The sequence below is a fragment of the Centrocercus urophasianus genome, unplaced genomic scaffold, assembly GCF_019232065.1.
Source record: "Centrocercus urophasianus isolate 14NV4802_14NV808 unplaced genomic scaffold, USGS_Curo_1.0 seq_764, whole genome shotgun sequence".
Taxonomy (NCBI): Eukaryota; Metazoa; Chordata; class Aves; order Galliformes; family Phasianidae; genus Centrocercus; species Centrocercus urophasianus.
This window is the reverse complement of record NW_024885382.1, coordinates 10328-21845: the sequence shown is the minus strand read 5'-3', so window position 1 is coordinate 21845 and position 11518 is coordinate 10328. Positions and strand designations below refer to the sequence as shown.

The 11518-nt window shown below is 63.6% G+C and overlaps 3 protein-coding genes across 9 annotated transcripts in view; 2 read left to right on the top strand and 1 right to left on the bottom strand.

The window, feature by feature from the left end:
- Positions 1-635: 635 nt before the first annotated feature.
- Positions 636-4159, top strand: LOC122171008 (gap junction gamma-1 protein-like). 7 transcript variants are annotated; one of them, XM_042838324.1, is made up of 3 exons: positions 636-701; positions 1988-3179; positions 3267-4159. In XM_042838324.1, the coding sequence occupies exons 2-3, from the start codon at positions 2012-2014 to the stop codon at positions 3272-3274; spliced, it is 1176 nt and encodes a 391-aa protein (XP_042694258.1). In that variant the 5' UTR covers positions 636-701; positions 1988-2011; the 3' UTR covers positions 3275-4159. The 7 variants fall into 7 exon arrangements, with proteins under 7 accessions (XP_042694258.1, XP_042694261.1, XP_042694259.1 ...); XM_042838327.1 differs by lacking the exon at positions 636-701 and adding an exon at positions 719-773; XM_042838325.1 differs by lacking the exon at positions 636-701 and adding an exon at positions 851-900.
- Positions 4160-5189: 1030 nt separating this feature from the next.
- Positions 5190-6901, bottom strand: INHA (inhibin subunit alpha). The gene is made up of 2 exons (XM_042838333.1): positions 6646-6901; positions 5190-5923 (listed from the first exon to the last, which is right to left on the bottom strand). The coding sequence occupies exons 1-2, from the start codon at positions 6899-6901 to the stop codon at positions 5190-5192; spliced, it is 990 nt and encodes a 329-aa protein (XP_042694267.1).
- A 1811-nt stretch (positions 6902-8712) lies between these two features.
- Positions 8713-11518, top strand: part of OBSL1 (obscurin like cytoskeletal adaptor 1) — an 8852-nt gene continuing 6046 nt past the window's right edge. Inside the window, exons 1-5 of the mRNA XM_042838318.1 lie at positions 8713-9697; positions 9955-10224; positions 10301-10561; positions 10684-10989; positions 11087-11328. Coding sequence (XP_042694252.1) covers positions 8713-9697; positions 9955-10224; positions 10301-10561; positions 10684-10989; positions 11087-11328 — 2064 coding nt within the window. The remainder of the gene's footprint in view (positions 9698-9954; positions 10225-10300; positions 10562-10683; positions 10990-11086; positions 11329-11518) is intronic.

Below are 11518 nucleotides of genomic sequence, written 5' to 3'. Positions count from 1 at the left end.
GAACAGGCTACACGTGGCACAGCTCTGAGCCAGGTGAGGTGATGGCTCAGGCTGTGCCCAGGCTAGGCAATCAGGCTCGTCTCCCAGCTGAGCAAACAGCTCGGTGGCTGCCCTGGGAGCAGCGGTTGTCCCACCAGAGCCTACCAGGTCAGGAAGGAGCCCACCACCGCCCCTGGATGCCCTGAGGCCTGCTGGGGGCAGAAGGTGGGCTTCCCCCTGGCCTGGCAGCTCTGCTTATCCACACTCTCACCACGTTCCCCCTTTCTTCTGTCTCCCCCAGCTGCGTGTTGTGTGCCTGTTCCAGTGCCAGGCTTTGTCCCGTGGCCTGCTCCCGGTCCTGCGGTCGGTGACGGCGCTCCCGCTTCCCCTCGGCCGGTCCTTACGCAGCAGCAGCTTCCCAGGGTTGCACAAGGCAGCTCTCCCGTCAGAGTCGGGGGCGGGAGGACGCGGTGCTCTGCCCGGGCTTCTACGGGGATCCCCAGGGAGGACGGACCCTCAGCCCCCGGGGATCCCCTGACCGGCCAGTCCTCCGGAGCCAATTTTAACAGCGCGGAAAGCCAGCGGCCGGCTCGGCGCCCCATAGCCATAGCCACGCCGGGGCCGGAGCGCACGGACACCGCGCCCGCTTCCCCAACCCGGCGGCACCGCGCCCCGCCCGCCACTCCGGCCGTTGCTCGCACCGAGCAGAGAGGCCCCGCTCGGTGAGTCACCGGGGGCGGGCGAGAGCAACGTGAACTCGGCGGGAAGCGGCGCGGCTCGCGGCGGGCCCGTAGGTGCGTACCGGCGGGCGGCGCGGGGCGGGGCGGCCCCGGGCCCCTTTGTTCGGCGGGAGGCGGCGGCGTAACGCCCCGCCGCTTTGTCCGCCGCGCCGCCGGCGGGAGCCGCTCGTCCCGGCGTGGGGTGAGTGGGGCGGGGGGAGCGCTGGGGCTGAGATCCGCCGGGTGCGGTGGGGTGCGGGGCCCCGGGGTTGGGGTTGGGGGTGGGGAGGGCTCGGGGCGCGGTTGGGTCAGGCTGGGGCGCGCGGTGCCGCTCGGCGCGTGGCGGCTCGGCCACCTGCCCCGAGTGGGAGCCTGTGTCACCTGCGTGCCCCGCGTCCCTCCCCGGGCAGCCTGAGTACCCCGGCCCACCCCCGGCCCCGGGGCGCTGCGCCGCCGAGCGAGGAGCGGCTGCTGATACAAAGCGTCGTCCCTGCGGCGGGGCCCGGCGGCGTAGCAGGTGGCAGCGGCACCCCGCAGGGTGCTCAAGCCCGGGGAGCGGGTTGGCCGAGGAGCGGGTTCGGGCGCCCGTTGCTCGGGGCTGGCGGAGTCCCGGTGCCGGCGCGTGCCCATCGCTGGTGCGAGGCTCGGAGCAGAACAATAGCGGCAGGAGAGATCTCTCGGGGCGGCCTGCGAAGCCGCCACCTGCCGCCCTCGCATCGGCCCCACGCCGGCGGCTGGGCTGTGCGCCGTCTCCCCGCGGATCTGGCCAGAAGTTGCTGTGCTTTCCCCGCAATTTCCTCCCGGACATCTGGCGTCAGCTGTAACTTTGTGCAATTCCCTGCCTGCCTCGTGCTGCCCCTTGCCGTCACCCTGGTCCCTCGTGCTCCACGTCCCTCGCCGTGCCCGAGCCACGGGGTGCGGCGTGGCCCTGGGACCAGGTGGCAGACGAGTGCTTGGCTCCACCGGGCTGCCCCCTCGCCCGCCGGAGCCGGCACTGCCCTGCTCCTGTGTTTACCCTTGCCGTGGTGACTCTTCCCCCAGATACATCCTGTCCAGGACGGGTGAGTGTCCCGGCTTTTCCCCTACTCCCCGCATCCTGGCTGGTGGCAGTAGGGGAGGAGGTGCTGAGGGCTGCTGGTGCCCTCATCTTTATGCTATACAGAGCCTGGGAGTCACCGGTGGGTAAGGGATGGGATGAAGGCACTGCGTGGGGGCTTCTGCTGCCTTTGGGGGGGCCGGGTGAGATGCACTGCTGCTTGCCCCGTGGCTCATCGCCTGCCTTCCCACAGAGCTGAGCCGACTGCCTGGCCAGGATGAGCTGGAGCTTCCTGACGCGGCTCCTGGAGGAGATCAACAACCACTCGACCTTCGTGGGCAAGATCTGGCTCAGCGTCCTCATCATCTTCAGGATTGTGCTGACGGCTGTGGGGGGTGAGTCCATCTACTACGATGAGCAGAGCAAGTTCGTCTGCAACACGCAGCAGCCAGGCTGCGAGAACGTCTGCTACAACGCCTTCGCCCCACTCTCCCACGTCCGCTTCTGGATCTTCCACATCATCATGGTGGCCACCCCCTCTGTGCTCTACCTGGGATTTGCCATGCACCGCATTGCCCGCATGCCTGAGTCCTCACGGCGCCGGGTGCCGGCAACTCAGCGTGGCCGCATGCCAGTGGTGCGGCGTGGAGCCGGGCGGGACTACGAGGAGGCAGAGGACGATAATGAAGAGGATCCCATGATCTTCGAGGAGATTGAGGTGGAGAAGGAGAAGGGCACCGAGGGTGGCGAGAAGCACGATGGCCGGCGCCGCATCAAGCAGGACGGGCTGATGCGTGCCTATGTGCTACAGCTGCTGTGCCGCATGCTGCTGGAGTCAGCCTTCCTTTTCGGGCAGTACCTGCTGTTCCGCTTTAAGGTCAGCCCCTCCTACGTGTGCAGCCACAGCCCCTGCCCGCACATGGTCGACTGCTTCGTCTCACGCCCTACCGAGAAGACCATCTTCCTGCTCATCATGTATGCCGTCAGTGGGCTCTGCCTCTTCCTCAACATCTGCGAGCTCTTGCACCTGGGCGTGGGGCGCATCCGCGATGCGCTGAGCCAGCCCAACAGCCCACCCTCCAGCAACCCCGCACCGCACTACACCAAGAAGCCCCCCAGTGCACCGCCCACCTACCACTCCCTGAAGAAGGAGCCACTGAAAGCCCCTCTGCCTGATGGCAAGCTGGACTACCGGGAGAACCTGGCCAACTCGGCTGCCGAGCGCTTCGCCCTGGCTGGCGCTCCCCGTGAGCATGAGCTGGAGCGGCTGCGTGAGCACCTGCGCTTGGCCCAGGAGCACCTGGAGATGGCCTTCCACCTGCAGCCACCCCCCCGGGCTCCCAGCCCCACACGCAGCAGCAGCCCTGAGGGCAATGGCATGGCTGCTGAGCAGAACCGCCTCAACCTGGCGCACGAGAAGGGTGGCGGCTGCGAGCGCAGCACAGGTGAGCCTGGGGGACCAAGTTCTGGTGGGTGGGGCAGGGTGGTGGGGCACCCCAGGATGGCCGCTGATCTGCATCTTGTTCCCACAGGGCTGTGAGTGACGAGGATGGACAGTGCGGGACAGTGGTGTGACACAGCATGAGACGACGACATGTATTTGCCCGGTGGGGCTGCCCAGGGCGTCTCCATCCCGGTGGGCAGCGATGGGGACAGGGGCTTGGGGAACCTTCCTTCACTGTTCTTAATTTTTTTTTTTTAAAAAAGGAATATCTTATTTTTGTACATTTTTATAAACTCAGCAGCGTGCACCCTGGCATTTTTATACACCCCTCCCGATTCCCACTCTGAGCCCGCACCTCCCCTCCCTGTCTCCTGTTGTATCCCCACGTCCCTCCCCACACCCTGTGCCTGCAGCACCTCCAATTCGTGCCTCCCCTGCACTCTCTGTGCACATGCAGGTCACGACAGCAGTAAGGATGCTCACACCAGGTCTGGCTGGTGAGGCTGCACCATGGGCTGGCACTGAGCCTGAAGTAGAGGTAACAGCAGGGACCTGTGAGAGACGTATCCCAGTGGCACCACTGCTGGGGGGTGCCCATACAGTGAGCACATGTGGGCTGCACAGGGCCCCTCTTGGCTCCTCTTTGGCTTCCCCCTCTCCAGGCTGCTCTTTTTAGGGAGCATAGGGGTTTATGTTTGTCCTTCTGATCTCCTCCATTTCCCTGCCAGCAGCTCTGCTTGGGCTTTGGACCAAAGCTGATCCTCTCCAGCCTGGTGTGGGGCTGGGAGCCCTGTGTGCAGTGCCCAGAGTGGGTTGGTGGGAGACACTCGGGCATTCTGATCATCTCATGGGTCACGCAGTGAATTTTGTAGCATTGTTTTGTACTTGGGTAATTGTGACTTTTTTTTTCCCTTTTTTTTTATTTTTTATTTTTTTTTAATTATCTATATTCAGTAAAGCCTGGAGACGTTTTGTACTGAACTTCTGCATCCGGTTCTCTGGGAGGAAGGGGTGGGGAAGGGGATCCTGCGCAGATGGGCTGGGGCGGGCCAGCTGTTTGCGTGGGGCTGGCAGTGGTGGGATGGGGACGCCCTGCTTGGCCCGGGGTGACTCAGTCATTCCAACTGTGCGTAGGCGGCTTCGGCCAAAGGCAGCCTCTGCTGGCGTGGCGGGAGTAGGATTGCTCCAATTGCCACATTCCTGCACAGCTGTGGATTCAGCAGGGCTTCCCTGTGCTCCCCATCCCGATGCAGCTGGAGGGACAGATGCTGCCCTCTGGCTCTCCCCTTGCTCAGGGATGGATCAGCCTTGGCGCTTCCACAAGTCCCCTCCCTGGGATGCTGGGGCAGAGCTGGGCCCCTTGCAGAGCACCGTGCTATGCTGCTGAATGCCCACAGCTCACCCTTCCCCTCCCTCCTCCAGCCCAAAGCCTCTGGGTTTGCACCCCGCTCCGTAACCGCACTACCTCTGAGGCTGTTCCTGATAGAAACTGGTGTTCTAAGATTGCTTTTGTAAAGAAAGAAGGTTTATTTATCTTGCCTTACTGATCTTGCCAACAGGTTCTGCTGTTGTTTGCGTGCCACCAGCCTCACCACCTGTGTGAGCCCCAGAATGGACGTGCCCTGGCACATCCATCTGTCCCTGTCCTGTTCCTAGGAGCAGGGGGAGGTGGCTGTGCGCTGCAGCTTGTCTTTCTTGTGGGAGGAGATATGTAGGTGAGCTGGCTCCAGGCACTGGGCTGCCATTGCAGGGCACAGCTAGCGTGCTGTGGGCTGGGCACAGCCCTGGGGCAGGGCTGCAGCACCCACACAGCCTGGAACCATGAAACCCTGGCTGTCACAGGGAGGGTGGCACCACCAAAACTTCCACCTGGGTCACTCTCCCTGCCCTGGGCTGCGCAGTGCCCATGTGAGTGACTCCTCCATCTGTGGGATGGGCTCATCATCTGGCACTGGGGCAGTCCAGAGGCAGCAGGGAGACCCATACGGGTTCAGCCATGCTGTGCCAGCCGCTAGACACAGGTGCAGTCTTGTGCCAGGATGTTGGGCACTGTCTCGTACTTGAAGGAGTAGCCACCATCAGAGGTGGTGCGGACGCGCAGCGAGCGCATGGTGCCAGGCAGAGCGGCGCAGCACAGCTGCACACCCAGCCGGTGGCTCAGCCCATGGCCTTCGGCACAGCTCCCGTGGCAGTAGTGGAAAACGAAGCTGCTGGGGTGCACAATCCAATTGTCCCAGCCCAGCTCCTCGAAGGAGATGTTGAGGGATGCCCGGCGGCAGTTGGTGTGGGCAGCCACATCCTCTGATGGGCGCTGCAGCAGGCTGAGTGCAGCCGGTGACCAAGGCACAGCGGAGCGGCGAGCCCGTCCAGCTGCCTTGGCACGGGTGGTGGCCACCAGGAAGGGCATCTTGTCCCCGTCGGCCAGGCAGGGGCAGCTGGGGCAGCGCACCAGGAGCACGAAGAGTGGCTGTGCCAGCTGGGGCAGCGCGTCAGGGCCAAAGTCAAACACCGTCCAGTGCTCTGGTGTCTGCGATGCTGTGGCCATCACCGGCACCCTGCCCTGCAGTGAGAGGGTCAACACAGCAGGAGCCGAGTGGTTGGAAGCAGCTGAGGGGCCGCTGTAGAACCAGAGCTGGGCGGATGTCAGCGTGCGGCTCAGGACGTGCTCTGAGGGCTGGAAGAGGTAAGTGAAGATGCCTTCTTCCTCCAGCAGCTTATCTGGCTGTGTGGGCTCGCACGGCACATCTGTGGGGAAAGAGTGGCTCAGGGTGCTGTGCCCCAGCGTGGGGATAGGGTATGGGGGGGGCACCCGCGGGTGCCGTGGAGGACATCTGTGGGCACAGGCAGGTTGTTCTGCTGCAGACACAGGGGAGCTGATGACATCCAGAGCCACATGGCACGTGCTGCTCTGTGTCCTGCAGCCGAACCTTGCAGCAGATCCAGCCCTGTGCAAGGCTCTGTCTGGCTCATGCTGCCAGCCAGGCACAGCTGCAGCACCTGGCACCCCATGGCCTTGGGAAGAGGGGATTCAGCCACCTGCTTCGTATGGCCAGGGTGGGCTGAGCTGCCTAGTGAGGTCACCAAGCCCCTCCATGCCCTGGGATGGTCTGGTGATGGTGTACCCATTCCACTGTGCCCTGCTCTGTCCTCCTGCATTCTGCTGCAACCCTGAGTATCCTGTTGCAACCTTAAGCATCCTACTGCAGCCCCATCCCTAGGCATCCCACTCCATCCTCCATCATCATACTCCTTCACTTAGCATCCCACTCCCAGCACCCTGCCCCATTCTCTACCATCCCACTCCAGTGTCCAGCTCTGTCCGCTCCTAAGCCCTCCCCATCTCCCTGTGTCCCCCTGTTCCACCTCTGGGCACTCTTCTATGCCACCTGGCCCTGCCACATCCCCATTGCCCTAAAGCAGCACCCAACTCACCCCCTGCATGCTCTCCATCTCACCAGGGCTCTCACCTGTGGAAGGGAAGAGAATCACCTGGGATGTGTCTTCCTGCTCTTCGGGTAGCACCTCCACCTCTTCAAGGACATCTCTACGATGCACCCTCCTCATGTCCTTTTGGGGCTCCTGCACGGCTGGGGGGCTCAGATGCTCCAGCACCCGTGCCCGCACCTTGGCCAGGACAAGCTGCCGGTCAGCACCAGCCCCGGTGCAGCTGCCCAGGGCACTGGCAGGCAGCACGGCAGGCAGCAGGTGCAGGAGGAGCAGCATGGCCGTGGGGCAGCTTGAGAGGCTCTGCCGTGGGCTCCTACTTGCCAGCCCAGCCTGTCTGCCCACTGCACTGCCCCTGGGGCAGGGTGGCATTGAGACGTATCTGACACTGACGCAAATGTCTGCTCGCCGTGAATATTATCTCTGGGCAGTGAAAGCACTGAGACGTCTGGAATGTGAGGACTGCAAGGACAGTGTGGTCTGGGGGGGGACGGCGCCCGGGCAGGGGGGTGGGTGGGGTGCATGCTGCTGGAGTAGTGAGTGCATGGGGCTGGGGGCAGGCAGGGATGGAAGGGGCATGGGGGCCTGCGGCTGGGTGCCTCCGTGCTGGAGTCTGGGGGCCAGCAGGAGTCTGAGGGTGCACTTTGGGCAGAGCAATAGTGTGGGAGGCACATGGCGGTGGCAGGCTGGGTGCCCTTGTAGTGGGTAGGGATGGGACGCCCCAAGGATGCAAGGTTCAGAGCAGTGGCATTGCCACAGCAACTGGGCTGCTGGGAACACGAGGAAGGGTGGGAATAGGGAGCCTCTGCTTGGGGACAGGCCATGGCTGGGGACAGCATCAGACAGAGGTTGGGACTCTGTGGCAGTTATAGGAGAAGGGTGTCACGCTGTTGCTTGGGCTGGCTGGCTGCAGCATATCCCATCTCTATGCTGCGTGCCGTGCACAGCACGTTGCCATGGGCTGAACCCACACCCATCAGGAACAGGTCTGCTGCACCCCACTGCTGCTGTGCTGCCTGCCTGCTGGTGCTATACATAGGGCAGCCCTGCCCCGTCGAGGCACTGCATGGAGCAGGCTCAGTCTTATCACCCTGACGTGTCATCGGAGGGTATTTTTGGGGACAGCAGCTGCAGGCATTCCTACCGGTCAGTCCCTGCATGCTGACGCTGGAGAGCAGAGCTGGGCGAGCAGCAGAGTGGGGTGCTGGCACCAGGATCTGCAGGACAGAGGTATTGGTGTGAGGTGGGTGCCTGAGGCAGGAGATGGTGCTGGGCAGGGTGATCAGCGGAGGGGGAAGCCAAGGAGGGGGCTGAGCCGTGGGGCTGTGTGTGCTGGTGAGGCTTGGGGGAGAACCTGACCCTGGCCCCTGGGGATGAGTTCTGTCCCACATTCCCCTTCAGCCCAGCCAGGGAATGTCTAGGTTTCTCTTTGTCCCTGCTCTCCCCAAGGGAGGGAGAGAAGTCTCTGTGCAACCCTGGCCACAGCACAGGCAGGGGCTGAGGCTTGCCCAAGAAAGGCTCTAAGCACAGAGCCCTACTGCTGCCCATAGTGCATGGGCATGGTGCATGGGTACCTGCAGCACTGGGCATGGAGGTGGTACCCTCTGAAAGCAGGACTTATTCTCCATTTGTCCCTCTGCACCCTGTGGTGATGTTCTGGCCTTGGACATGCAGGGGCTGGAGTTGGGACCACACTCGGGCAGGACCCTTCTTCCCATGCACCCTGCTGAGCTGGGCAGGAAGCACCCGGATGCGTCCAGATGCCTTCAGCCCCATGACAGCCACTTATCAGCACCTGTGCACTGAGCCAGCCCAGATGCAGCAGGAATGCGGCTCTGCCACCACCCGATACTGCAGGAATGCCCCAGCGGGTGGGGAAGGGCCATGCTGGAACCTGTTCTTCCTCAGCCAACCCCATCCCCAGCACTGCAGGGACGCAGCGAGCCCCGTGCCCCATGGGAAGGTCCCACCTCCCAGCCCAGGCTTAATGCAGCATTGCTCTGGGTGGGATGCCTTGCACCACAGCCTTATCCCACTCTCTGTCCTTAGGCTGAAGCTCCTGACTCTCCTCCTGCCCCAATCCCAGGGTGATGGAGAGCCACGGGGCAGCTCCCCGGTTCCTGGCCTACCCACGTGCCTTCACGGCACAAAGCGGCTCCGACGCCATGCTGAGGTGCCAGATTGCAGGTGACCCCCGGCCCAGCGTGCTCTGGGAGAAGGACACAGCCCCGATCCAGCCTTCAGGCCGCTTCTGCATGGAGGCCAAGGGGGATGTGTACAGCCTACGGGTGTCCTGCGTCACCCCGCAGGATGGCGGCCTCTATGTTTGCAAGGCCAAGAACTGCATTGGTGAGACTTATGCTGCTGCCACGTTGCGAGTGGAGGCTGGTGAGCAACAGCAGGAGGAGGAGGAGGAAGGCCATGCTGGCAGCCGAGCTCCCACCTTCCTGGTGGGGCCCTCATCGGTGCGGGTGTGCCGTGGGGAGGACGTGACTTTCTCATGCCGAGTCTTGGGGCAACCCTGCCCGCTGCTAGAGTGGGAGAAGGATGGCTGCAAGCTGTGTGACCTCTTCGAGAGCAGCCACTTTGCAGTGGGCCGGCAGCCTGAGAACTGGCACTACCTCAAGCTGTTTGGAGTCCGACCCCCGGACGCAGGGGTCTACGTGTGCCGGGCACGCAGCGGCTCCAAGGAGGCCCTGGCTGCAGCTGTGCTCCTGGTGGAGCCCTGGTGCTCCCCTTCTGACAGCACCCAACCATGGCAACAGCGACACGGGAGCACTGACACCTGGGCACCAGCACCCAACGGCACACCAAGAGCCAAGGCATTCGCTGTCAGCGCGGGGAAGCACGCCAAGTTCCGCTGCTATGTCACCGGCAAGCCCAAGCCGGAGATCATCTGGCAAAAGGATGGCAAAGTCGTGGCCCCCGGCCGCCGGCACCTGGTCTACGAGGACCGCGAGGGCTACTTCATCCTGAAGGTGCTGTACTGCCGACCCCGTGACCAGGGGCTGTATGTTTGCACGGCCTCCAACACGGCTGGGCAGACATTGAGTGCCGTGCAGCTGCAGGTGAAGGGTAGGTGTGCGCCCTGGGGCCGTGCTGGATACCCTGCAAGGGGGCTGTACCCCCTGAGGCCCCATACCGAATGCCTCCCGCCCAGCTGCCGCATCCCAAAATAGCTGCTGGGAACAGGGGGCTGCCATCTCCCTTCCTCACGGCTGTGCTGCCGACATGGGAGGAATGCGGGGGTACCGCATGCATTGGTGTTCAGGGGGCTGGGAGGGTGCTGAGCAGGAGGATGCATTCTCAGCACCCATTTCTCCCGGCAACAGAGCACCGGCTGCGGTTCCAGGTGCCATTGGAGGATGTGGAGGTGGCAGAGCGGGAGGATGCAGTCCTGGAGTGCCAGGTGCCACTGGGGAGCATCCCCACCTCCTGGTTCCTGGAGGACCGGGAGCTGCAGCCCAGCCACAAGTACATGATGGAGGAGTGCGGCGTGGTGCGGCGTCTGACCATCCGCGATGCCCGCACCGACGACGACGGCGTCTACCTCTGCCAGATGAAAGACCGGGGCCGCAGCGTTGCTGAGGTCTCCGTCCGAGGTGGGAGCGGGCCCAGCTCTGCCTTCCAATAACGCAGCCCCAGTGTCCCCCTGCCCTCACATGTCTCCTCTCCTAGGGCTGATCGTGAAGAGGCTGCCACGGAAGCTGGATGTGATGGAAGGAGAGAATGCGGCTTTCTGTGTGGAGACGCGGGAGGCCATGGAGGGGATCTGCTGGAGCCGCAATGGGCTGCAGCTGCAAGAGTCACCACGCGCTGTGCTGAAGAGCTTCGGCAGGACACACCTCCTGGTGCTGGTGCACGTCACCCGTGAGGATGCAGGCATCATCTGCTTCTCTGCTGGGGAGTCACTGACATCCTCCCAGCTCCGTGTCAAGTGTAAGCCTGGGCTGGGTTTCATGGGGCTTCCCCGCACCCTCCATTCTCCCCATTCACCAAGGTCTGAAATGGCAGAGGGATGGGATGGCACCTTCCAATCCCCACTGCGCCGTGTGTTCCAGGTGTGAAGCGTGACCCTCCCAGTGCACCTATGGCAGCCCAGATGAGCACGGAGCAGAGCAACGCAGCCCTCCTGACGTGGTGCCCTGCACCCGATGTGCACCATCACCCTCCCAGCACCTACATTCTGGAGCGGCGTGAGGCGGCAGGCAGTAGCTGGGTGCAGTGCCTGAGCACTGAGCTGCCCGGCCGCGTGCAGGTGCTGGGCGACAGCGTGCCCCGCGAGGCTGACTACTGCTTCCGAGTCTGTGCCGTCAACAAGCATGGCCGCAGTGACCCTGTGGAATTCCCTGGCTGCGTGCATCTCGGTGAGGGGACACAGGATCTTCAAGAGGGTGGGAGCATGGGAGCTGCGTTGTGCCAGGTGCTCACACGCTGTGGGGCTGAGCTCATGCTGTGCTGCAGTGCCAGCTGTGCGCCTGGAGAGGGGCCTGCAGGATGCACGGGTGCGGGATGGTGAGGATGCACGCTTCTCTGTGGAGCTGTCGGCCTCGGTGCAGGGTGAGTGGTTCCTGAATTGCACAAGGCTGCAAAGGGAGGAGAGCGGGCGCTTCAGTGTGCAGCACTGTGGGACGGAACACTCGCTGATCATCCGCTCAGCAAGGCTGAGAGAGAGTGGTACACATGTCACCTTTGTGGCCAGCGGTGTGCGAGACTCGGCCAGGCTGCATGTGCAAGGTGAGCATCCCACCAGTCAAAGTGCAGCAGGTGGGAAACACCTCCCACATTTCTTACCCTGTGGGTTCCCAGCCCCACAGGCTCACATCGCCCCAGTGCCTGAGGCACGGCGGCTCCGGGAGCTGCTGGCAGGGCTGCCACTGCTGCTGGAGTGTGAGG